This window comes from Oncorhynchus clarkii, chromosome 26 (assembly GCF_045791955.1).
Source record: "Oncorhynchus clarkii lewisi isolate Uvic-CL-2024 chromosome 26, UVic_Ocla_1.0, whole genome shotgun sequence".
NCBI classification, from domain to species: Eukaryota; Metazoa; Chordata; class Actinopteri; order Salmoniformes; family Salmonidae; genus Oncorhynchus; species Oncorhynchus clarkii.
This window is the reverse complement of record NC_092172.1, coordinates 6,869,576-6,896,929: the sequence shown is the minus strand read 5'-3', so window position 1 is coordinate 6,896,929 and position 27,354 is coordinate 6,869,576. Positions and strand designations below refer to the sequence as shown.

At 44.0% G+C, this 27,354-nt stretch overlaps 1 protein-coding gene across 22 annotated transcripts in view; it reads right to left on the bottom strand.

Moving 5' to 3' along the window:
- The window catches only part of LOC139384723 (MAP kinase-activating death domain protein-like), a 75,105-nt gene that overhangs the window by 30,000 nt on the left and 17,751 nt on the right, over positions 1-27,354 (bottom strand). For 10 of the 22 annotated variants that reach the window (XM_071129573.1, XM_071129564.1, XM_071129566.1 and 7 more), the window contains exons 2-20: positions 25,367-25,584; positions 24,586-25,224; positions 21,468-21,771; positions 18,766-18,897; positions 18,269-18,382; positions 17,542-17,622; positions 14,992-15,048; positions 13,949-14,121; positions 12,557-12,792; positions 8,296-8,455; positions 7,694-7,794; positions 7,134-7,354; positions 6,650-6,903; positions 6,247-6,386; positions 5,737-5,850; positions 3,227-3,286; positions 1,168-1,282; positions 666-852; positions 387-537 (exon numbers count right to left, since the gene is read on the bottom strand). In XM_071129573.1, coding sequence (XP_070985674.1) covers positions 387-537; positions 666-852; positions 1,168-1,282; positions 3,227-3,286; positions 5,737-5,850; positions 6,247-6,386; positions 6,650-6,903; positions 7,134-7,354; positions 7,694-7,794; positions 8,296-8,455; positions 12,557-12,792; positions 13,949-14,121; positions 14,992-15,048; positions 17,542-17,622; positions 18,269-18,382; positions 18,766-18,897; positions 21,468-21,771; positions 24,586-25,224; positions 25,367-25,425 — 3,298 coding nt within the window. In that variant the 5' untranslated portion in view covers positions 25,426-25,584. Of the gene's footprint in view, positions 1-386; positions 538-665; positions 853-1,167; positions 1,283-3,226; positions 3,287-4,220; positions 4,269-5,736; positions 5,851-6,246; positions 6,387-6,649; positions 6,904-7,133; positions 7,355-7,693; positions 7,795-8,295; positions 8,456-12,556; positions 12,793-13,948; positions 14,122-14,991; positions 15,049-17,541; positions 17,623-18,268; positions 18,383-18,765; positions 18,898-21,467; positions 21,772-24,585; positions 25,225-25,366; positions 25,585-27,354 lie in introns of all 22 variants that reach the window. The other 12 variants (XM_071129584.1, XM_071129585.1, XM_071129569.1 and 9 more) reach the window with 7 other exon arrangements.

Sequence of the window (27,354 nt, the reverse complement as noted above, 5' to 3'; positions counted from 1 at the left end):
CTTAATTAAACTGCAAAGGTCACCTAAAAATTAGGCATGCTTTGGCAGTACTGACTCAGAGAACCTGAACTCACTGTTGTAAAAACATATTGCTTACTTTTCAGATGAGTTGATAAAAGAAAAAGACAAAAAAGGCTGGAACCAGAAATGATCCAGATTGCACTCCTTTTCCTATCCAATACTTACGTTGCCTTTAAGTGGAGTGTATGAAATGCTGTTAAGCACTTCGTTGGTTTCAAACGAGAATAAAGCATCAGTAACTTTCATTTTTTCCAGAGGAAATAGTTAAGTCATCGTTTGGGAGGGGGCATGACATGCTGATTAAATGTGTCCTTTGAGAGAAAATGTTGACACTTTTAGTTGACTATAGGTTTTCTGAACGTTACCTTTGGTTTGGTAATGGGTGCGTGCAATTTCCAGCAGAACGAAGACGCTGGCCATGCCTCCAAGCCCGGCATTGGTGTACGAGTGTTCCAGACTAGAAACGGTGCACTTCAGTATGTCTAACATGCCCTTGTAAACCTTCCTGCCAATCTCCTGAAGAGTAGAACACACACGCACGGTTTAATTGAAAGGTGTTATTCAGCTTTAATTCAAAATCAAGGTTAAAAAACACAATTACATCTTCTCTCCCCCTCTCTTGCCCAATTTCTTTCTACACTCACCACATCACGGATGACCTCCTGCCTGACATCCTCCTCGGACTGGACGGCACGGTTCAGCTTGCTCAGCACGAAGACACGCAGCTGCTCGTTCTCCAGCAGGCGGCGTACCTTCTTCATGTTGAGCCAGCCCACGCCTTGGCCCTCCAGCACGCTCTGCACCACCTCCTTCAGGAACTGCTGGTTCTCACTGGGACAGACCCAGCTCTGGTTCAGTCACTCAGATCACACTCCCCTTTTTGGTATACGTCACCACTGGCTCTTAAGTTATATCAATCCTCTTTAGGAGAAGGGTTGTCTATCACCTATCCAGGTCTGTCATTTGACATTATATTGGCAAGAAAGTTTATGACAACCAGCTTGTTTTTTGATGGCCAACAGGATACCATGAAGACATTATGCCATGAAGGTGGTTAACTAATTCAAATATGGGGGTCAGCGAGAGTTGTCAAAGAATGCCATGACAGCAAAGTCCTGGTAATACAGTCTCATAGAGGTCTGTTACCTGGTGTTGTTGGCACGACCCTGGGGCGAAGGGGACTCTCTCTTGACCGTGGGACTGTGCTTAATGACCGACGACTTCTGGTCAACAAGCGCCCTGGGGGGACCGCGGGCGCCTCCTGCAGGAGTCATATAGAACATAGTAAATACCATGGAAAACACAAAACCATAACCAACGACAAGTCGGGGACATACAAACAGAAATAGTAGCCGACTTGATACAGGAGGAGCTTATACACTTCACTACAAAGCCCCTAAATCACAGTCTACAATGTACTAATTAGAAAACCACATCAAAGACTAACAGACAAAGATGGGACACATCCTGCATACATGAAAGGACACACTCACACACACATTTTCAGTGGCGGGGACACTAACTAATGACTAGCGGAGCTACAGGTTTCATATTCAGACACTAAAAGGTGAGGGACAGATCAACTGGGACGCCACACAGAAGGAGTCAATATGGCGCTGTGTTTGGGCATCACACATCGGCAGAGAACAGAGGCAAGATCAGATTGGAGCGGGATCTGCATGGCAACAAGACAAGTTGTGTGTCATGCAGAAAAATAACAAAAAAATACAGATGGGTCGACAATCACACACACACGGCTAACGGAACGCTCCACACTGTAGTGTTCATACTGTTAGTCACCTTGTACAGTTTGACAGACACTCACATGAACACACAGTGCCATGGCATACAACAGTATGGTGGATCCCCTGCAGAGATTTGGCCTGTGAACAATATTATTATCAAACTGATTATAATATTGTTGCGCCGACATAGCTTACCCACTGGACAGACCTCAGTTCAACGTCTATTTTTGATTTACATTTGGTTGAGTTGTCAACTAAAGAGAATCAACACCAAAAAAAAATGTATTCCCTGACGTTGATGACTTTTTGCAAATCCTAATCAGTTTTCCACGGTGATTCAGCATCACTTTTTTTTTAATGACGTGGAAACAACGTTGATTCAACCAGTTTTTGCCCCGTGGGTAGCCTGTTTGACACTTTGAACATTTAGGCTAAAAGGTAATGTCTTGAATGTGAGGATACAAATAAATACATCCACCAAATATGCATTGGATCCTTGTCATAAACAGACAACGGCTGTTACCGGTATATATCCAATTTTACCATGGCATTACATAGGCATGATTGTAGGCTCTCTATCACCGCATGTTACCAAAGACCTCACCTGACAACGAAGCCATTTTGCCCCACATTTTCCGAAGCATCGTCCATAAGTCGTACAACATGCATCAAAGCACTTCAAACAATTCCATTCCCTTTGATCACTGTGGTACTGGTACAGATGCTCAGTAACCGCAAAGCCAGCTCAGTGTCCAATGACAACTCCAATCAAAACCGGTGACTATGAGTTTAGGAAGTAAGACAGAACAGCACTCTTGGTGCTGGGAGACCGCACTCCTTAATTCAATTAACAATGAAACAGTGTTTAAAACTAACTGCCAGCACTGGAAGAATGATGTCATGCCTTACCTACAGGGTAGCAGTTTTGATTGGCTAAGGCCTGCCTCCACTGGCAAGGTGATGGGAGGTCTAGGTGTGTATGTGTGAGACCAAAGAGGTGGCCAAACAAGCAAATATAGCTTCTTGCTTAGCTTGGAGAATAATGGGAAAGCTGATGTTGACCAACTTGAATCAACATCTTGTCAGGTCCCATACAATACTGTGGAATGCAGAGACTTAGATTGGCACAAAAAATAAAATAATGAATGGCATCATCTTCACAATTGTCAATATGGGATGCACAGCTTCTAACAAGCTAAGATCGTGAAGGCCCAACTCAAACTAACGCAAAGACGTGTGGATGGGTGGAGTGACTCGGCAAAGGTTAGTGATTGGGGGAACAGTCACTGTGGATGGTGAAAGACAACAGGACCGACTCGATGTATGACGATGAATGATCTCTCGATGGTGCACGTCAGGTGACAGAGGAGTGAGAGAGTGAGCGAGGAGGATGCTGGGAGATGTAGTTGACTGGCTAGGAGAAGCATGCAGCCCACGCAGTTTTAAAGGGCGGAACCCACCTTCTCCACTCACCGGACCGGCCTCTGTAATTATCTCCATTAGAGAATTTAGTCCAAATACTGGACAAAAAACCCAGAATTAGTGCAGAGAAGTGGAAAGAGGGACAGAGAGGGACACCGGCCCAGACCGAACCAGTCTGAACATCAACCCACAACACACATGCACTGCAACACATTGACAGAGCGCACAAAGAGTGCAGAAAATAAAAAGGAGAAAAAGAAAGAACGAGGGAGACCAAGGAAGGGGGAAGGACATTTCTTACAAAGAAATGTTGGGACTTAATCTCAAAAGGTTATAGCCATTAAATTTCATGACCAATCCTACATGTGGTGATTGTTAGGACCACTATATCTTTTTAGACCATCTAGGGGTGGGAGAAAGCATTTGCCCATTTTAAGTGTCTACGTCCAGAAGAGAGCGAGTTTATGGGCTCTCGGACCACAGAGACCTCAGACGGAGAACACACAAGAACGATGGAGAGCCACCGAACAAGCGAGCGAGCAAGGTAACAGACCGCACAGAGCAAGGAGATCAGGTGTCAGTTTCATTTCAATTCCAGTCCACTTGGGTAATCAATTGTACTTCAATCGATGAAATGAAAAATCCTCATCGAAAGCAATGGGTAATTTAACATTCAGGAACTGAATGTCAATTCATCCTCAAACATTGAGTAGAATTGAAAACGGAGTTGAGCCCAACCCTGATGGGAAACCAAGATAAAAAAACACTAAATGTGAAAATGCCACAAAATATGTATGCAAATTAAGAGATCTGTCGTCTATAAATGTGTGCATCATAGCGCATCAGACTCCCACCAAACAGAGAGGAATAACAAGGAAACAGAGGGAAGGATATGGATATACATGAATGAAAATACAGGTATATCTCCTAGTATGCAACCTGAGTAATATGGACTCAGGTAGGATCAAATAAGGGTCAAAGATGGAGCTAGTTGTAGGGCAAAACAAACTACCACACCAGACAATAACATACCCGGACTGTCTGGACCCGGGCTACCCGGGGTACTAGCCGGGCTGTCATCTGAACAGTCAAGACAAAACAAAATCACCATCAAAAGGATAAAAACAAATGTTGTTGCTATGGCAGCTGTCTCACACAGCGTGGGGTTATTGAGTTTAACACATGCATTTCTTATGTTCTCTCACAAATGTTCCCATAACAAAAATCAGGCAACCATGTGGGATTGGGAACATTGAAAACGGGGTCCTCAATATCCACCTATTGCCTAACTTACATCAACATGACAGTCCACAGACAGACAAATACAAATTTAGAATGAAAGTCTATTCATTCAAAAAAAAAATATATCAAAATAAAGATTTCTACAAACCTTCCTCAATTTCCTCCTCTATGTCCAAATTAAAATATTCTATATTTTTGTAAATTAAAATAATTAGAGGGGAAAAGGCAAAAGGAAATAAAATAGACATTTACATGGTGAAGTTGCATAAATGCTAATACTGTGTAGCCTAAACTGGCATGCCAGACATCTCAGCATGAGCACTGAATGCTTACTTGACATACTGTCAATACTAACTTTACTTAGTGCAAACAAAGCAACAGCCTCTGAGGAAGAAATATGCTGATGTCAGTCAGAGTTACACATTGTTATGTCATCTTCTCTCCTTCCTTCTCCACACCAGGTTAAAGTAGGCCTAACTGTCCAGTGAAAATCTTACTTTGAAAAGTAATATTCTGTTAACCTGTACCCGAATCATGTTGTTAACTCATCCCATACTTGTATTTGTGGACAAAGCATAAATTGGAGGGGAAAAAAACCCCACCTCAAAGTCAGTTTATAAAAAAAATACTTGTTATTTCCTCATAGAACATGACATCATGTTGGCTCATTGAGCTGGCCAATCAGCGGTCTACACTGGTTTTAATGACTTGTATACTCCGACACCATTCTGTTGTTGGGGTATGCCCACATAATTCAAACAAAGAAAAGCTGCTTTTAAAAACATACTTAATAAAAAATAAAAAAATTTGAATTAAAACTATTTCACTCATATTGTAATTAATTATTGGTCAAATTTCTAAGAAATCCGGAAACACTGGACAGTTACTTTAAATTATTAAGTTTACTGTAGCTTATGCTCAATGTGTCTTATCAAGATAAATAGCAGACACGATACGGTGTATAAAGCACTCCAAATGTTATTTTTAATGCCCATGACAAAACAAAAACCTTTACACTTTGTAACCACTAAAAGAGCTGTATGGACAACCCTTTGAACTTTGAAAGGGCATTGTTTTTAGTAGACAGCCTGCCTCTACTGCCTTCAACTGACAAACCTGACCGCAATCGGCTGTAGGGCACAACAACTGTACAGAAAACAGATAGGAGGGGAATACAGCCACAGAGAGTGAAATGGAGAAGGAGATGAGATGGATAAAAGTCAGAGATAGAAAGAGAGATGAAGGAGGAGTGACGATAACGTGAAAGGTGGACAAAACAGGGCAAAGGGCTGCATTAGTACTGTACCTTTGAGATTGGGGAAGGGCCCAGCCCCAGTGGCCTTCTCCCTCAGCCCCCCCTTGTTGGGTACAGACAGGTTGGAGAGGCTAAAGCTGGAACCGTGGTTCTTGTACAGATTACCTGCAGTGAAAGAGAGAGCGTCACTGATGAAGGTTATCAAAGCAACCAACATTTAACCATGTTTCACCATCCTATAGTATTACCCGTGATGATTTGCAGCCCATCGTCAAGTTCCATTTCAATCCCAACCTAGCTGGCAAATATTGCCAATTTCTGGTTGTAAACTATACATTTCTGGTTGTCTTCCTGGTTGAGAAGACCAGCAACCAGTATTGCCCGCTGGATAACCCTTACCCATTCCCCCTTCAGTGTCCAAAGATCCCATAGGACAAGATAGACGAGCAGAAGGGCAAAAAAGCTCCGCTTTGGAGGACAAAGTCTAACCGTCACCTATCCAGCCCTTTCAGATCTGTGACTATCATACAACTGAAATTGACCCTGGTTAAGGAGACTCACTGGCAAAGGACATGAGGCCCCCAAAGCCATCGCTGCTGTTGTTGGAGATGGTGGAGTTTGGAGAACTGTTGCGGGAGTCGCCCTCTCCATCCGACTCTCCGGGCAGCTTTAGGCTGCTGGGCCTCAGGGGGCGTTGGGCTCTGTGGAGTAGAACAAGTGTTGGAGGTCTGGGTCTGTTAGAGGTCTGTCACGCTCTGTTAGCTTAGTTTTTCGACTGCTACACCAGAGGCATATCACAGACGCAGAATTCAGAAGCGGAGACTTAGTTGAGTGAGTGTGTTTAAGAGATGTATACTTCAGTTTTTTTTAAACTATGTTTTCAGAATGTGTGGTTTATGATGCTTGTTTGTGTGTACATCGTTATGGCGTAGGTGTGTTGTAACGTAGGTGTGTTGTAACGTACTTGTTGCCATTGAGGTTCTGGTTGAACCGGGGTGTGTACGTCTCCTCTTGGTCTTCTGCCTCAGGGTCCTCCTCAGCGGGGAAGCCATACTGAGGCTCAAAGTAGGGGTTGTCGTACTCTCCCTTCTTATTGGCTGGTCCCACCGGGGCAGCGTCTGGGGGAGGTCTGGAGAAAAGCGGAGCGCTCAATCCCGGGACAGGGTTCTGTAGAGCTGTACTGGCCAATGCCTCCATTTCCACTGGTTCTGCCTGCTCCTGGACACAATGAACATCAATCAATGGACACTAATGGTTGATATTCAATACACAAGATTTCTTCTTCCTTCTCATAAAGTGGCAAAAACTCAAGCAAAGATTTAATTATAGCCATTAGGTTCTCATGTTCTCAAATACAAACATAAGTTGCCAAAAATGTCAGTTGCTAAAAACACATATCGTGTTAACTGCATAATTTTATACAGGTGTAAATTGAGGGGTTCACTGACATTGTTGACTCCCTGGATGATTGTGCTGGGGCTGGAGCTGGCGGTTGTGCTGGAGCTCGAGCGGAGGGCTTGTCCATCAGGAGGTTCAGGAGCTCCGTCGCCCCCCTCGGGCAGTGCCTTCTCTTGGGGGAGGGGACCGTCTCCTCCCTTGAACTCCTGGAAGTCCTGGAACTCCACTTCGCTGGCGTCTCCCAGTGCAGCGTGGGTAGGGGGATCCAGGTCTACGACACCAAAAGACAGATATTAGTTAGTGTTGATGGCAAAAGGGTCACAAAACAAAATGTTTAGCTAGTGACGGTTTCTGAAAGGAATTGTTAATTTTAGGTTGCCATTTTTCAAGATGAAAACAATTGTCGGTTATTATAGTCAGTGGAATTTACCGTTTTTTTGTCATAACAATAAGTATGTGTAAGCTAGGTGGTTATTGGGCTGCAATTACACAGGCAGCCCAAATCTGATATTTTTGTCACTATATTGGTCTTTTGCCAATAATTGAGTAAAATAATAGAATTGGGTTTCCTGGGTAAATGCAGCCTTGGTGAAATGGCACAGATACTTACTTGGCATGTCCCCTTGGATGTCACATTTGATCATTTCGCTCACCAAGTCTCCAAGTGACGAGTAGGAAGAACTGGAGTCATCGTAGTCAGCCTCACTGTCACTGCCACGGAGACAAAACAGAGTAGCATTACCCCGGACCCCATCCTGGTGACACCTTACAAGTCTACAGAAGGCTAACTGAAAAACGCTAACTAACCCTTTCTCAGACTAAAATTAACCTAAACTCATACCATCATTTCTAGCAAGACCAGCAAGCTAACTATTGAGCCAACTGGCAAATCTACTAGTTAATGTTTAGAGTTCGCCATCTAGTGGCATTCTATAGCCTACCATGCTGCTTCTTCTGCACTGTCTCCGTCGGCCGCACTTGCACACACACAAACACACAAATGATGCACACGTACACAGATCAAACACTGGAAAGGACCTCCTTTCAGATCTAGTTTTTTTTACGCAGCTAAATGGCGCACTAACATGTTTTCCACATTGACAGTACCTGGCACTGAAAAAATCGTTAATTTAACATTTTGTCAATTATATTATAACAGTAGTATCAAAAAAAACATTATACCTTCCAACCGTGGAGGTGTTGTTTTTTTACCTGTCGTCTGTGGGGTCCGAGTCGTTGGCCTCATCTTCTAGGGGTCCGCTCATGGCCTCGGCCAGCCGGGAGCTGCCGTCATACACACGGTAGAACACTGGCTGCAGCTGGTGGGCGTACCACTTGCCCTTGTCTCCGATTAAAGATGGGTCATACACGTCTGCAGAACACAGAGGTACGCTCAGAAACACTATGAAACCTTCAAACTGCCTTTATCGCTCATTGAACTATACCGGAGTGCACAAAACATTAGGAACAACTGCTCTTTCCATGACAGACTGACCAGTTGAATCCAGGTGAAAGCTATGATCCCTTATTGATGGCACCTATTAAATCCACTTCAAGTCAGTGTAGATGACGGGAAGGATATAGATTAAAGAAGGATTTTTAAACCTTGAGACAATTGAGACATATGTGTGCCATTCAGAGAGTGAATGGTCAAGATAAAATATTTAAGTGCTTTTGATCTGAGTATGGTAGTAGGTGCCAGGCACACCAGTTTGTCAAGAACTGCAATGCTGCTGGGTTTTTCATGCTCAATAGTTTCCTGTGTGTATCAAGAACGGTCCACCACCCAAAGAACATCCAGCCAACAACTGTGGGAAGCATTCGAGTCAACATGGGCCAGCATCCATGTGGTACGCGTCAAACACCTTGTAGAGTTCATGCCCCGACAAATTGAGGCTGTTCTGAGGGCAAAAGGGGGTGCACCTCAATATTCGGAAGGTGTTCCGAATGATTTGTACACCGAGTGTATATCCACATTTGACCTAAAGAAAGTGCAATAATTGCTAGCATAATTCACTTTTTACTTAACCCTTTACACACGTGGAAATGGGCTTATACGGATAGGGCTCAATTGAAATGTTTCTTACAGAAGAAATATGACAAGCATATTCATAACAATGGTAGCAATTGAAAGAGAACAGTGGAGATAATTGGAAAATGATTAGACCAAAAGGTGAGTACGCAACAGTTCACCTGACAAGACTGAATCCAAACATTACACTGTTGATTTTGTGTGCATTTTACATTTACTGTACTTTTTTTTGCACACTATGGATATATTCAGTATCACGATAAGATTATTACTGGGAAATGTGGGGAAGGTCCAACATACTGCAAGACAAAAAAAAGGGTTTGAGAGAGGACTAAGCGACTACACACCTTTCTGAAGTGTGCACAGTTCCTAAGCCATTTCAATGCACGTTTATGACTCAAAAGAAGCGTCTTCAACTATACAGGTACTTTTTTTGTTTGAGCTCTCCTGCTGTGCCGTTGAGGAACTGTAGCAAGAACCCTTGTAGTCGTATCGTATCGCATGGAACACAATCCCGCAATCACACAATTCCTGTTGTTGTTGACTCAATGCAAAAACGGCCCATTATAAAAATCGCAATCTGGGTCAGATGTGCACTATTTGAAAGCTTGTTCCATTGCCAATATGACTAGCTAAGTTCTAAAATACTTTCAGGCTTTCACAAGAAACAGATTATAATTTTGGTGCGCTTCGAAAGGAGTCAGTAGTGCATTCAGGTGCGTGGCCAGCGGCAAATTTCCTTCACAATAAACAAACGTAGGCTCATTCTGATCAGAACAACCCAGGGGATGACGCCATGTCATCTTGTAACTGTACATCAAACATAGTATATGATTTTTAGAATTTGGAAATGTAAAGTGCACATTTGGACTCACGGTTGTTTGGCTTGCATTAATGACATGAAAGCGGTACCTATCAATAATCCTCAACGTTTCATCTTTCAAAATACCTCGAGTCATCTTTATTTACAGCATTTCCCTCACTAAGACAACCACAAATGTGCTAAAGATGTCCAATTACCAGGAGGGATGGGAGCAACTTCTAGTCGCTTGATGGTCAAGTTCAGAACGTCTGTCAGTCAAAACCCATACAAATCAAACTTTATTTGCCACATGCGCCGAATACAACAAGTGTAGACTTTACCGTGAAATGCTTACTTACAAGCCATTAACCAACAGTGCAGTTCAAGAACAAGAAAATATTTACCACGTAGGCAAAAAAATAAAAAGTAATAATAAAAAGTAACACAATAAGAATAGCGAGGCTATATACAGGGGGCATCAGCACCGAGTCAGTGTGCAGGGGTACAGGCTAGTTGAGGTAATCTGTACATGTAGGTGTTGGTGAAGTGACTATGCATAGGCAACAAACAAACAGCGAGTAGCAGCAGTGTACAAAAGGGAGGGGTCAATGTAAATTGTCCGGTGGCGATTTTGATGAATTGCTCAGCAGTCTAATGGCTTGGAGGTAGAAGTTGTTGAGGGGTCTTTTGGTCCTAGACGTGGCGCTCCGGTACCGCTTGCCTTGTGGTAGCAGAGAAAACAGTCTATAACTAAACCTTTTGAGGATCTGGGGACCCATGCCAAATCTTTTCAGTCTCCTGAGGGGGAAATGGTTTTGTCGTGCCCTCTTCACGACTGTCTTGGTATGTTTGGACCATGATAGTTCGTTGATGTGGACATCAAGGAACATGAAACTCTCGACCCGCTCCACTACAGCACCGTCGATGTTATTAGGGGCCTGTTCGGCCCGCTCCACTACAGCACCGTCAATGTTAATGGGGGCCTGTTCGGCCTGCCTTTTCCTGTTGTCCACCATCAGCTCCTTTGTCTTAATCACATTGAGGGAGAGGTTGTTATCCTGGCACCACACTGTCAGTTCTCTGACCTCCTCCCTATAGGCCGTCTCATCATTGTCGGTGATCCGGCCTACCACTGTTGTGTCGTCAGCAAACTTAATGATGGTGTTGGAGTTGTGTTTGGCCACGCAGTCGTGGGTGAACAGGGAATACAGGGCGGGACTAAGTACACCCCTGAGGGGCTCCGGTGTTAAGGATCAGCGTGGCAGACGTATTGTTGCCTACTCTTACCACCTCGGGGCGGCCCATCAGGAAGTCCAGGATCCAGTTGCAGAGGGAGGGGTTTAGTCCCAGAGTCCTTAGCTTAGTGATGAGCTTCGTGGGCACTATGGTGTTGAACACTGAACTGTAATAGATGAGCAGCAATCTCACATAGGTGTCCCTTTTGTCCAGGTGAGAAAGAGCAGTGTGGAGTGCGATTGAGTCATCTGTGGATCTGTTGGGGCGGTATACGAATTGGATTGGGTCTAGGGTGTCCGGGAGGATGATGTTGAAGTGAGCCATGACCAGCCTTTCAAAGCATTTCATGGCTACCTACGTGAGTGCCACGGGGCGGTAAACAATTAGGCAAGTTACCTTCGCTTCTCAGGGCACAGGGACTATGGTGGTCTGCTTGAAACATGTAGGTATTACCGACTCTGTCAGGGAGAGGTTGAAAATGTCAGTGAAGACATTTGACAGTTGGTCCGCGCATGCTTTGAGTACACGCCCTGGTAATCCGTCTGGCCCAGCGGCTTTGTGAATGTTGACCTGTTTAAAGGTTTTGTTCACATCGGCTACCGAGAGCGTTATCACACAGTCATCCAGAACAGCTGGTGCTCTCATGCATGCTTCAGTGTTGCTTGCCTTGAAGCGAGCATAAAAGGCATTTAGCTCGTCTGGTAGGCTCGCGTCACTGGGCAGCTTGCGTCTGTGTTTCCCTTTGTAGTCCGTAATAGTTTTCAAGCCCTGCCACATCCGACAAGCGTCAGAGCCGTTGTAGTAGGATTCAATCTTAATCATGTATTGACGCTTCGCTTGTTTGATGGTTCGTCTGAGGGCATAGCGGGATTTCTTATAAGCGTCCAGATTGTTCTCCCGCTCCTTGAAAGCAGCAGCTCTAGCCTTTAGCTCGATGCGGATGTTGCCTGCAATCAATGGCTTCTGGTTGGGATATGTTCGTACAGACACTGTGAGGACGATGTCATCGATGCACTTATTGATGTCTGACTGAGGCAGTGTATTCCTCAATGCCATTTGATAAATCCCGGAACATATTCCAGTCTGTGCTAGCAAAACAGTCCTGTAGTGTAGCATCCGAGTCATCTGTGAAGCGCAGAGCCAGAGCTCCAACTTCATATATAGCATGTTAATGTACAGCCACTACGTTCCAATTTAGACAATTAGTGCACAAATCTGCAATTTTCAACTCGTATACGGGTACGAGTGTCAAGGGCTACAAGGGCTACACTTTACATCACACTATAAATATCCAAGCTAGCACAGTATGGTTCGGGTCAGCTCTAAACACAAATACACCAATTGTCAGTCAGTGCATGGTATATGCAGTACAGCAGGTGTGTAGGCTAGGGTAAGGGACTTACTGTTGTGGATCCTCTGAAAGGCCAGGTTGGTGGGGTTGAGGGCCCACTCGCCATAGTACTCCACGGCCTGGGTGTGCGACAGCTTCTCAGCGAAGCCGGAGCGTCGGGGCCGCGAGGCCAGGAAGGACGTGGCCTGGAAAGCCACCACAGGCCGGGGGAAGAGGCGCAGCGTACGTGTGTGCATCTGGAAACCCTGGAGCACATTGGGGGAGTTGAAGAACCGCACCATGGCAACCCTGTTGGAGAAAGAAGGAAAGGTGTGTGTGTTAACGCTTCAATGAGTCATATTTAGTTCAATTCAAAAAGCTTTATTGTTTATCAAGTTTACATGCGAGACACATGCGTCTTTGATATGAGGTTCAAATTAAACACATTGTTTCACATGACATTATGACTTTGTTGAGTCATACACTACTGGTCATAGATCGACACATTTAAGGGTTTTTACTACATTGTAGAATAATAATGAAGACATCAAAACTTTGAAATAACACATATGCAATACAAAAGTGTTAAACAAATCAAAATACTGTTCAAAAGTTTGGGGTCACATAGAAATGTCCTTGTTTTTGAAAGAAAAGCACAATTTTGTCCATTAAATGAACATAAAATTGATCAGAAATACATCAGACATTTTTAATATTGTAAATGACTATTGTAGTTGGAAACGGCAGATTTTTTAAATGGAATATCTAAATAGGCGTACAGACGCTTCACAGGTCCTCAACTGGCAGCATCATTAAAAAGTAAAAGAGGTCTCTTCACAGTCCCAAAGTCCAGAACAGACTATGGGAGACGACCAGTACTACATAGAGCCATGACTACATGGAACTCTATTCCACATCAAGTAACTCCAGCAGTAAAATTTGATTTAAAAAACAGATAAAAATGCACCTTATGGAACAGCGGGGACTGTGAATAAACAAACATAGACATAGACATATGCATACAAGCACACGATAACACACGCACTATACACACTGATTTTGTGTTATAGATGTGTGGTAGTAGAGGCCTGAGGGCACACAATGTTGTGAAATCTGTTATGAATGTATTGTAATGCTTTTATGATGTATGTCTGCCTTCATTTTGCTGGACCCCCATCAGCTGCATTGGTAGCAGCTAATGGGGATCCATAATAAATACAAATATACACTTCAGATTTTAGAAACTTCAAGTAGGAACAGGGGTCAATCCATAAATTGTGCATATGTAAATAGCCCTTCATATCTATTATCTACAATATTCAGGAACTAAATCAAATGGAGGAGTGTCTAGGTCCTGACTGGATTATTCTGCTAGGGTCGAAGTTGAACCAACCTCACAAATTGCCTTGCATGGATAATATGAGATCTACTTAAAAAGGAACAGAGAAACTTTGTCAAGCCTTGCCTGGTGGCCACATCCACAGAGTCCACGTCGTTGCCGTAGATGAGGGGGTTGAACTCGGTGGAGGAGGGCGACGCCTTGTTCTGGCCGGGGGGGAGCAGGGGTAACTCCTGGCCCTCCTGAAACTTCTCCAGGTTCAGAATGGGCTGGGTGTTGAGACTCATGCTGGCCAGGGCCTGGAGCGGGTAGAGGTGAGGAAGGTTTTAATCAACACACTGTTGTGATGTTGAGGGGTCACTCAGCCCCACTAGGGGGCACCCTCACCTCAGGCATCAGCTGAAGGGTAGAGCAACAGAATGGTCTCACTAGGACCAGTGTGGAACTGTCTGTTTGAGGTTCAAAACGGGGCAAGAGAGTAATTTGAGAAATGTGATAAAATTGAGTTACAACTTATCATTTATTTGTTTATGTATTGTGCTGCTTTATTTTGTTTTTGTCTGTATGATGTAAGTTCTCATTTGAGAATAAATCATTAATAAAACACAAGGACTAAGCTAGGAGGACTCACAATGTATCTGACAGGTGAGCGTGTGGGATAAAATGAGGAAGCCCGTTTCCCCAGCAAATGAATCTGAAGAGTGCATGTTTTTTGCAGATGCCTGAAATGGGAGCGTCACTTCGGAAAGGTCGGCGGAAGAGGTAACAGCAGAGGGAATTCACTAGCACTCTGGGACTGCGGCAAGACTCATTCAGGGTTTTGCACGATGTTAGCACAGTGGATCGTTTGATGGCCAGGTTCAGTCCTGGACGCAACCTATGTGTTACAACAGAAATCTGCATATCCACTGTGTTTGCTTACAAGAACACTCACTGATGACAAGATAGATGTGCATACATTCAGACATGCTCAAGCCAAAACTAAGCAGCCAGTGGTGGGTCTTACGAAATCTCTCTCTTTGCCGCCAGTCTGTTACAACATCTCAACAATAGTGTATGACACTTGGAGGAAACAATAACAAGCAACAACAAAACATATTGAAGTTTGGTTAGGAAGAATATCCGTGCAAGGAGCGTGGGCACATTCCGCAGAAGGAAAAATTAGCAACCTTATTGTCAGAGGAGAAGATCTGCTTTTGGGTGATCACGGTCAACCTAACCAGACACTAGGGAAGGGAAGGGGAGGAGGGGGACAAGAGAGATGCCAGGAAGAGGATCACATGAAAAGGCTGAGCTGACCAATTGCTGAGCAGAATTGAAACCACACGTGACAAAAAAAAAAGGGTCAAGATAGGAGGCTGTGTGGTCCAATTCCTTTTAAATGGATTCCTTTCCTCATCTCCTCTCAATCCTGACTACTAAACAGCTGAAAGGACGGGATGCTTGAAAGCGACGTCGGAACCTTGACTAGCCAATAAGTGGGCTAGTGGGGAGAAGGAGATGCCTCCCTGTTGCTTCCACATACAGCCCTTTCAGCTAAGTGGTTGCAAAAGAAGGGAGAACAGGAAAGGGGCAGTTTTAGAGAATTGGGACATAGCCAGAGAACAAGAGAGAGAGAATGTTGTAGAGAAGTAGAGAGAGAGAGAGAGAAGAGGTGCAAGAGAGGAAGAGAACAAACCATGACAGAGACACAAACAAACATGAGTGCGACAAAACAACACCCAAAAAGGAACAGTAATTCACCACACCACACCCAACGCAAGTTAGCCACTGAAGACTAAAGAGTCTATCGATGGTTACCAGCTGGGAGGATAGCCAGTGGATACGATGGAGAGGTGATACTGAGGCACAGAAGGAAGCAGATCTCTTGACAATAATTGTTGTAAATTAAAAACCTTTTGGCTTTTTGTTTACACTGTCCATACACCCCCCCCCCAACTCTTAACCTGTGAGTTTCTGACATACACTAGGTGTACAAAACATTACAGAATACCTCTTTCCATGACATATACTGACCAGGTGAAAGCTATGATCCATTATTGATGTCACTTGTTAAATCCACATCAAATCAGTGTAGATGAAGTGGAGGAGACGGGTTAAAGATTGATTTTTACGCAGTGAGACAATTGAGACATGGATTGTGTATGTGTGCTATTCAGAGAGTGAATGGCAAGATAAAAAAGGCAAGTGCCATTGAACAGGGTATGGTAGTAGGTGCCAGGAAGACAGGTTTGAGTGTGTCAAGAACTGCAAAGCTGCTGGGCTTTTCAAGAATGGTCCACCACCCAAAAGACATCTAGCCAACTTAACAACTGTGGGAAGCATTGGAGTTGCCTGGCATCCCTGTAGAACGCTTCATTCATTGTAGAGTCCATGCCCCGATGAATTGAGGCTGTTCTGAGGGCAAAAGGGGGTGCAACTCAATATTAGGAAGGTGTACCTTAATGTTTTGTACACTCAGTGTACACTAACCCATGTTCTGTGTGGGACTGCAAGGACCTACCGGCTACCACTTGTTTGTCACTGTTTTGAGGACTGCTGAGGACAGCTTTAACCCTTAAAACAATAGAACCTATGAAAACTCACCTTTACCCATATCGTTTCAATCAAATGGCTTGTTAACACAACAGATTTTTGGCTCTGCCAACACACAGGTCTATCTTAAATCAAATCGCACACACTCTGGGATAGGGCCAAGTCTATCACACACAAGTAACTACACTGGTTCTGATTCAAAGCATATCAACAAACTATGATATGCAGGGATTTTCAACATGACGAGGTATGACTGGGGTTTCAAATTGGGGTTACTGGGTTTGGATGTTAAAAAACAAGCGCTGAATTACATTTGGTGACGAGTTGAGACGCATTTTTTAAAAGGGCGATGAGGAATCGTGCCTTAGAATGTTTAAAATGTGGCATTTGTTCATATGGCCGATTCATGTCTTGTTTTTCTTTTCATAAAGCATCTTGTGTTTAATATGCACTTTCAAATCAAATAAACTCAAAAACTTAGATGATGACAATGTTGGGTAGGAATAGTTAAATGGCAAAAATGTGCTAATGATAGCTTGATGTCAAGATGGCGGGTGCGGGGGAACTAAGACGGTCGCTGAAAATTCAAGGTGGTTTTTAGTTACAATGCCAAGCTGTGACGTGGTACCAGAGTGGAATGTTTGATTGGCATTTGGTGAATCAGAACCAGCTTCTCATCAACGTATTGTTATTTGAGGTTCTGGGCTTAGAGGACTCGGTCAGTTCTACTGCTACAGCTGTTACTGAGGTCCAAGGGAGTAAGACCTAGTAGCTGCTTTTTTTACCTTAGAGAGCTAGCGCATGCAAAGAAAAGAGAGAGAGAGAGAGAGACATAAGAAAACAAAACGAGAAAACAAAAAACACTTGTTGTCGTTAGGACATTACAATGCTTAACTCCACACTGCTCCCACACTATATGCATAGTTAGTGCATACAACACGGTACGAGAACAAGGACACCGATGTGCCTGGTGCAATTCATCAAACCTCTCTTGAAACATATCTAAAGCTGAAAGAAGAGAAGGTGATCACTTGAAAACAAATAGTTAATGTAACACATACGTAATAAAGCAATACAAGAGGTAGAAATAAACAGAGTTAACGGTTGGCAGTGCTAACATACACGCGTCGTGAACGACCACTGAAAATAGTGCTATCGGGTATGTTGTGACAGGCTATATTTACCTGTTTCAGGTGTTTCTTGAGTTCTGTGGATTCCGGCTCGGGAAGAGGGGGTAGGTGCTCTGCATTGGTGGGTGCTTTGACCTGTGGAGCAACAAAGCATGCTCAAACTGTCAAATGTTAGAAAAAAACTAAATGTACACTACACACGTACAAGAGTACACAAATACCCCTTCAAATGATGAAAGCATACATCTAAATAGTAGACGAAAGGGAAGGAATTTGCCCCTAGAAAGACAGACTGGGATGTGGGTGGGTGTTTTAGCACTGAAAACACTGATGCTCTCTCTGTCTCACAGAGAGGGAGGACTTTTATGTTGAAGTCAGTTTCTGCACAGATCTGAAATGAGGATGACAAGAGCAAGGCTTTTCCCTCCTGCATCAAGTCGACATCTAGCCGAACACAATATCTGTCACAATGAGAGAACTGAACCCCAAAAGGGATTTAGCAGTGAAAATAAAGACATCTCAAGCAAGTGTCTAGAATCTTGTCTCCCAATCAGAGATAATGCTGTATGGAACTCAAATGGAGTAGGGAACAGCATAGATCTGCGATGGAATGACATAGATCTGTGAAGGAACAGCATAGATCTGCGAAGGAACAGCATAGATCTGCCAAAGAATAGCAAAGATCTGCCAAAGAATAGCAAAGATCTGCCAAAGAATAGCAAAGATCTGCAGAGACCGTTTGCGGGGACACTGAAGCGCACCTCCATTTTGGGGCATTTACCTTGTTACAGTCCAGGTCCACGAGCCACACATCGTCGGGCATTTTGAAATCTGATTTGTAGAGGAAGAAGCTGGCAGGCACACCTATGATGTAAGGGGTGGGGGCGAGGAGAAGCTACAAAAGGAGAGAGAAAGGGCATTGTATGACGTCACGATCAGACAAAAATCAAACCAGCACACAAGCAAGAATAGCTCCAATAGGAGGAGCCTCACACCATAGACTAAAGCTAGTGGGCTAGAACTCCACTAGGCATGGATTCAAACATAATACAGGGACTAATCTCTTCTTCAACATCTACAATCACAAATGCCCTGACAAAAAAAAAGCAATGGATGATAAAATTGGCTAAATGAATCAAATAAACGTGTGTAGAAGTGCATCCCTTTAAAAAATAAATCCATCCACAACCTCTGGTTCCAGCTATTAAAAAGCCCTCTATTTGTTCTCTGAATAGTACTACAACTACCAGTGCTGCAGTCATTGGTTTGTTGACGTACCTGTTCAGCGGAGGCCATGCAGGTGGGCAGTAAGGGAATGACAGGGAACATGTACTCCAGGGGGTAGATCATGGCTACAAACGCCATGACACTCATGGTTAGGGCATTGTAGTCCCGCGACTGGAGGACCACCTGGAAGACACAAATCAAAACAAACTATCTGATACTTCAGAAGACTGGTTGGCCGTAGGTGATCACATGCTGTTTATTCCATACAAGATTAATTCAATGACTACCACCCGAGAAAGTATCTTCATTTTTCTTCCAAAGAGTTTTATTCCTTCACAATAAGAGAAGTAGCATTGACTAGTTGTGTGGTTGTTTCAACAGTAAACCATACAGACCAAAATCTGTTGTTTTCACTCTACAAACAGTGGCATGTTTAAGCTTGAACAGCGAAAGGAGGTCCTTCAAGGTTAACCTGACACGTTGTTCTTACAGTAAATGGGAAGGGGGGTAGAGCGTAGTCACTGCGGGTGGGGACAGAATAAGGGAGCGTGACGATTACAGTGGTGACTTCAACCCAAGGAGGGTTCCAGCAGTGACTGTATGAGTGGGTGGGTTAAGAACCGAGAATGGATGAGAGTTGGGTTTAAAAGCCGTTTACAACACAGGATGTTAGCGTAGGAGTAAAGAGAAGTATACTATATATCCCTGAAACTCAACTCTGGACCTCAAAGCCAGACCTGGGACATCAGGGGTGAGCAAATTCATTATCAGGAAGAACAGAAAAAAAAACAGCAGGTTCCGGACCTCGTAGAGCAAGAGTTGAATACCCCTGCTACATATAAAATCAGTTTGTGTGTAGTGTGGGACTTGGTCTTTAATAATCTAGTGAGATTGTGAACAAAATGTTTGAGTCGGCCCTTTTGTTAAATTATCAAGAGTTGGAACTACAGTAGGGGTGAGAATGTTTCAACTTTAAAAAGACATCGGGATCCTTAAAGTTAAGAAATAACCCTAAACGGACAAACAAAGTTTAGTTTATTTTTTCTACAAAATTAAAATCACAGTGCAGCTGGCTCGCCTGCTATTTCTCTTCACTAATGATGCAAGTGTGTGTTCAGTCTTCAGTCTGTTGCGTGTAGAATATCCTAGCCTATTCATTGATGATAGGCCCTGCTTTACTGAAGTTGCGAGACATTACAAGCCAAGAAATTGCGAAATACAGCATTCCAGTGAGATACAGCTTTGATTGCGGATAGGCCTAGTGCACCGTTCTGACAGTCTGCCTGGTAGCCGACCTTCCTATACTGTGCCTCTCTCCGTCCCTCGATAGCTAGCTATGAAAGAAGCGAGTGTTTATATTCTCAAAAGTAAGCCAACTAATCAGTCTCCTTCGTTCCAAGGATACCGGATTTTTGGAGTCCTAGATGGAAATGGGTTTTCTTTCTACTAAAATGTCATGGTAAGTCACAGTATTTAACAAACTGTAAAGTACTTTTTTAGGAGAGAGTAGTTTGTGGGCAGGCAGCAGGCAGGCAGCTCGAGATTTGATTGACAGTTCTAGTCACCTAGTGATGGACCTTAGTCAAACTTCAAAAGCTGCATTACTTTGTAAATGAGAACTAGTTCTCAACTGGCCTGTGACCTGGCCAAGATAAAACAAAGCAGTGCGACAAAAACAACAGAGTTACAGAGTATGGAGTATCGAGTTACAGAGTATGGGATAAAGTAATGACACGTGGGATAAAGTCATTACAATTTAGCAATTAACACTGGAGTGATAGATGCACATCCTCATCTGCACAAGTAGAAATGCTGTTGTGCAAACGAGCAGAAAAACAAAAACAAATATGGGGATGAGGTAGGTAGTTGGTTGGATGGGCTGTTTACAGATGGGCTGTGTACAGCTGCAGCGATCGGTAAGCTGCTCTGACAGCTGATGCTTAAAGTTAGTGAGGGAGATAAGTCTCCAACTTCAGTGATTTTTGCAATTCGTTCCAGTCATTGGCAGCAGAGAACAGGAAGGAAAGGCGGTCAAAGGAGGTGTTGGCTTTCGGGATGACCAGTGAAATATACCTGCTGGAGCGCGTGCTACGGGTGGGTGTTGCTATGGTGACCAGTGAGCTGAGATAAGGCGGAGCTTAACCTAGCAAAGACTTATAGATGACCTGGAGCCAGTGGGTTTGGCAACAACTATGTAGCGAGGACCAGCCAATGAGAGCATACAGGTCGCAGTGGTGGGTATGGGGCTTTGGTGACAAACATTGTTCCATTTCTGTTAATCACATGTCTGTGGTATTTGTTCAGTTTGTCTGTTGAATCTTGTTACGTTCATACAAATATTTACACATGTTAAGTTTGCTGAAAATAAACGCAGTTGACAGTGAGAGGACGTTTCTTTTTTTGCTGTTTGGCTGTTGAGGACGGACACACACACACACACACACAACAGTACTCATTGCACTGACCAATAGCCTTATTTAAGGCAGAGGCCGTGCTCGAGAGTGATCTACAAATAATATAATATTGAGTAGCTGTTTATGATGTAAGGTGATTTGTAGATAAGTCAGTCTTGACTTGCCTTTAAAGTTGGCTGAAATGTCGAACGCGCCCAGAGTTGTTTGAGAACATAAATTCTCCTGAGTCGCTGATCACCGACTGCACCAACTGACTGATTTGCAAATCATTTTGCATCCTAAATAACTACTCAGTTCTCAGGGTAAACTCCATTCAAAACGTCCACCCTTTCCCCTAACCTTGTGCTCCAGTAGGATGCAGCTGAGCACCATGAGGCAGGCGTCCACACCCAGCAACTCCAGGGGCAGGTGCAGGGGGAAGTCCACCATGGAGAAGCGAGAGTTGTCGGGCAGGGCGAAGGTGAGTGCCGGCTGCATCTCGTGGGGCAGCACCTCCACATCTACGCGCCGTTGGCCCGCCACGGGCACCGGGGAGCGCAGGAGGCGGTAGACCCAGGACTCGATCTCCCGCAGGTCAGCCAGCAGCTGGCTGCCTTTCTCCTCCACCAACAGGGCCCCTGTGAACACGCGCCACATGGTGTCCCTGATGGCAGAATGACAAGTCAGTCAACAAACTGACAGTTTAGATACACATGTAGAGGCCTCTGTGACATGCAGAGGGAAATGGTGTCCCTGACAGGAGACAGTCAACAAATCATACTTCTCAACAGGGGATAAAAGCAAGCATATCCTGCGAGATAATCCACCCAAACAAACCGTACTGCTGCTCCTGCAACACCTGTACACATACATTATTCTAATATTAAGCGAGTGCTACATCAAAGCCTTATAACTGCATTTACACAGACAAAACACCCTTCCCGCTGCATTCTACTGTACGTTGTCATTGTGTAATGAGCAAACAAGACGCAGATACGAGCCGCCGATATGTCGACAGTCCTCCACTCTGAACGTACACACCTGTACACACAACGTGGCGGCATTAAAACCCTCTTTGCGATTGCCTGGCGTCTGTTGGCTAGGGAGGGAGATTAATCAGTAGCTCGTCAGAGCTCGCCCTGGGCCGCCGCCCACGGCAGCTGCTCCCTGAAGGCAGTCAGAGCCCTCAATCTGTCAGGCGAGCGCTGTGTGTGTGTATGTCATAGACTGTAGGGAGTGTGTAAGTGTGACTGTGTGCGCGTGTTTGTCTGTGCGCCTGTGTGTATATGTGTGTGCGTGCGCCGCAGCAGCCTGCAACGCAGCAGACCCTCACAGTGTTATGTAAGGCAGCACGGCTAGGGCACTAAAGTGTGAGCAATTTGGACGCATATATACAACTAAATATTTTGCTGTACGACCTGGGGTTTTATTTTGGGAGCACCAGCGCGACTAAAATAAAATAACAAATAAATAAATGTCTTAGTAATTCACCGCAACACTTCTTTACACTGCTCGAATAAGACTGCTTCCTGCCAGTTCCCGAACCACACACACACACACACACCAAGCCCCGGTCCCTGTTAATCAAGCAGAGAGCACACAGTTCCTCCACAGAGTTACGGTCTTTGGTTCCTCCACAGCCGTGTCAATTCATACACTCCACATATTCTTCCAAAACAAGAACGATGGCGCTTTCCAGGCAGTTTCTAAATATAAATCTACAGGTCTTCCCTATTATACTATTACTTTGTGTATCTTGCTCTCTGCAAAACCCAAGTTAGTCTATGGAAGCTGGCATATGCCTAAAATAATGCTGATCGCTAACTAGCTGGCTAAAATGCCATTTAGCTAAAAGCTCAAGCTTGGGCAAAGCAAACATTAGCTTTCATACAGGTTGTTACCAGTGGTGGTGTAGATCAGCATGTTGTTTGTCCAACGCCATGTTCTGAATCAGACAGCCTATTCTAAAATCTTTGTCCAAATGCAGCATCTATTTAAATGTGATTAGGGTCCCCTGGGAAACACTGACCAACATGTTGGTTCCCACCCTGTCATAACTCCTAGCTGGCTTTTTAGTTTGTTGTCATGCCAAACAACACCAACCGTAGAATTTTGAATAGTATTTATATGATTCCAACAGTTCGCCCAAGTGTTTTGATCTATATCGCAAGTCAAATTACAATAATTACAATATATATATATTTTTTTCACCCATATTATCGTGCGGCGCTACTAACAACCTGGTAAACTTGACCAGTATATGCAAACATTTGGTTGCACAGAAAGAAAGAAAAAGTTATATATGTTTCAGGAGCTGTGCTTCAAAAGGAAGTAGGATTCATATAGGCCCAATGCAGGCTATATCTAAATCAATTTACAAATCTATTTTTCTGGTACTTTAAGATTTTTGTGGTGCTCCTAACTTTTTGAAAGTTAGGAGCACAAGTGCTACCAATTCATTGAACATTTTTTTTTATCCCTGAGCACGATCCTTGGGTCTCTCTCTCGGTCTTCGTCACCGCGCTATACACAGACCAGGGAAAATGTCACGACAGTGAGCGAGGTCTTCATTAACCCGAAGCAGAAGCATCTTTACAGCTCTATCTGTGCTTTACACCCCTCTGCTTCTGATAGGGTAATATAGTTTACCGACATCTGCTACTACTACTACACACAGGAATTGGCTATGCTGTGCTTTTCCTGGAGCTGAGCGACAATTGTTACTAGAGGGACAATTGTTACTATTGTCTGGGCAGACAATATATGGATCCATTGTGGTGTTGATCGTTACAGAGGAAAGGAGAGGATTGGTTTTTGAGGGAGGAAAACTTCCAATTGAAGCAAATAAATAAGTTACTGTAATAAGTTACAATTATTCAAATAATTATTTTCAATATACCTCTAAGAAAACATAATAGAACTCGTTAACTCGTTAAATAATAAACATTATTGAATAAATAATAAATGGGAATGTCTCAATACCTTGTGTGCGTAAAGATGAATGCACACAATGGTCACGGATCTTCATCAATTGCCTTGCATGAACACCAGCTGACAGCAGCATGATAGGCCGTGCCGGTGTGTGTGTGTGTGTGCCGGTGTGTGTGTGTGTGTGTGTGTGTGTGTGTGTGTGTCTTTCGAGAGCAGGGGAACCACGCATTTCCTGCAGCATTTGTTAGGAGACCCCACAATAGGGGATAAGGCCCTGCTGACTCACTGTCCATTTCACCTCCAAGAATTGATTCCGCCTGCATTTCAGACCACAGTGTTGTTTTAAGATATAATGAGTGGGGCAATTCCATCTCGTCCATTAAAATATCATGAGTGGCGTTAGTACTGCGGTTGGAAGTGTTCTGGCAGGTGTAGTTTTAGGATAGTTTTAGCAACGTTGTGAATTTACTCAACTAAATCTCCTGAAAGAAATGGAAACCAGGGGGCTCCATCGTTTGATAAGCCTGGCACTATGCATAGGTCTCACCTCTGAGTTGCGCGGGGCAGGCCGGCGCGCTGGGTCAACCTGTGGCTGCAGCAGTCCACCATTCTCTTGAGGATGTACAGGCACTCCCTAAAGGTGGAGAAAAAGGGGTAGTGGCTGATCATGCACAGCGAGGTCAGCGTGCTGTCGCGGTTCCGACTGACCATCTTGGCAGTGCTGCGTTTATGCCGAGGGGACCTGCCGGCATTTGGCTCGCCACTGGGTGGTCCCGGCTCCGTGCCTGGCACAGGTGTGGTTGTTGTGTCGGCGCTGGCAGGCGTCGGCAACGTGGAGGCAGTGGGGCAGCCACCGCTGCCATCCGAACCCTCGCTGGTCGCTTCCACTGTCTGTGCCGCCGTTCCACTGCTACCCGCCTTGTCGCGGCGGTGCCCCCCTCGCTGGAAGGAGCGGTAGAAGTTGACGCAGATACCATAGCGCGTGATGCCTGAGTCTTTGTCAGTGAGTGCGAAGACGAAGGAGGCGTCGTCTCGCAGGCTGACCCGGCGCTGCCGGATGCTCTGGCATCCCTCAGGCTGACAGAAGAAGACCACGTCCGGGGACAGAGGGAAGTCTGGGTGGTCCTCCAGCGGATAACGGCGGAGGAGCTGGGGGGTCTGGGACCCGCTGTCAGTGCTGGGCTGCCTGGAAGGTAGGATGGAAGGAGAATGGGCATTAGAAACAGTCTTGAATTTAAAAAACAAAGGCCTAACGATATAATGTGAGGTAGTAGGGATCAGTTTAGGATTGGACTGTTATCTCCCAACCAACCCTATGAAGTCCTCACCTGGCTCCCACCACCACCAGGTAGTCCAGTAGACGGGGGCACATTTTCTTTTTCTCCATCTTTGATTGATGTCTTTAAGTCATGGCAACACAGACATTTTGCACCTCTCTGGTCAGTCAGCAGCTGTTCAATCACGAAGAGGAAGGGCTAGGTGTGGGTGGAGCATGCAGGACCTTAGTTGTCATTGTGGACATCTGAGAAAAAACAACTGGGGAAACCTGCAAAAACAAGAAAATGTAGTATGTTACGGTTATGGTTTTCAGCTGTATTCGTTCACTAAAGCCTTGTTCACACTGGCAGTTTGAAGTGACTCTCAAACTATTTTTTGGCACATCCAACTGAAATATTTTATTTTTCCTGCAGTCTGAACAGCCAAAAAGCACACGGAATGGGATATTTCAAGCCACATACAAATCTGATTCCTGGCCATGCGATTTATTTGCCCTCAAGTGTATTTTTAGATCGTTATTTGGCATATTTTGTTGCTTTCTAGCGATGTTGACAGTTTGACAAGAACATGTGGTAGCTAACCTGCTTGTTAATTGTTTACAAAAAAAATGGTGCATGTGCTAGTAAGCTGAACACAGAATACCTCAAAGTCAAAGCGGAATTATGTTTTAAGAGATTTTTTACAAATTCAATACGTATTCCACCCCTTTGTTATGGCAAGCCTAAATAAGTTGAGTAAAAACGTGCTTAAAAAGTCAGACTCACTGTGAGTGCAATAATAGCTTTAAACATGATTTTTGAATGACTACCTCATCTCTGTACCCCACACCTATCTGTAAGGTCCCTCAGTTGAGCAGTGAATTTCAAACACAGATTCAACCACAAAGACCAGGAAGGTTTTACAATGCCTCGCAAAGGGCACCTACTGCTAGATGAGTAAAATAAAAATAAAAAGCAGATATTGAATATCCCTTTGAGCATTGTGAAGCTATTAATTACGCTGTGGATGGTGTATCAGTACATCTAGTAACTACAAAGATACAGGCGTCCTTCCTAATTCAGTTGCCGGAAAGGAAGGAAACCGCTCAGGGATTTCACAATGAGGCCAATGGTGACTTTAGAACAGTTACAGAGTATATTGGCTGTGATAAGAAAAATCTGAGGGTAAATCAACAACATTGTCGTTAATCCACAATACTAACAGAGAAAAGAAGGAAGCCTGTACAGAATACAAATATTCCAAAACATGCATCCTGTTTGCAAGGGACTGAAGTAAATCTGCCAAAAATGTGACAAAGAAATAAACTATGTCCTCAATACAAAGCGTTAGGTTTGGGACAAATCCAGTACATCACGGAGTACTACTCTTCATATTTTCAACCAAGGTGGTGGCTGCATCAGGTTGTGTCAACGACAAGGACTAGTACATTTTTTAGGATTAAAAGAAACAGAATAGAGCTAAACACAGGCAAAATCCTAGAGGAAAACCTGGTTCAGTCTGCTTTCCAACAGACACTGGGAGACAAATTCACCATTCAGCAAGACAATAACCTAAAAGACAAGGCCAAATATACACCCTGGTTGCTTACCAAGATGATATTGAATGTTCCTGAGTGGCCTAGTTACAGTTTTGACTTAAATTGGCTTGAAAATCTATGGCAAGACTTGAAAAAGGTTGTCTAGCAATGGTCAACAACCACCAACTTGACAGAGCTTGAAGAATGGAAAAAAATAATACATGTGCAAATATTGTACAATCCAGGTGTGCAAAGCCCTTATAGACTTACCCAGAAAGACTCACAGCTGTAATCGCTGCCAAAAGGTGATTCTATGTATGTATCGAATTCTTACGTAAATTAGATATATTTTTTAAATACATTTGCAAACATTCCTAAAAAATATGTTTTCACTTTCTCATATGGGGTATTGTGTGTAGATGGGCAAGACAGAAATCAATTTAATCAATTCTGAATTCAGGCTGTAACTCAACAAAATATAGAATAAGTCAAGGGGTATAAATATTTTCTGTACATAAGAGA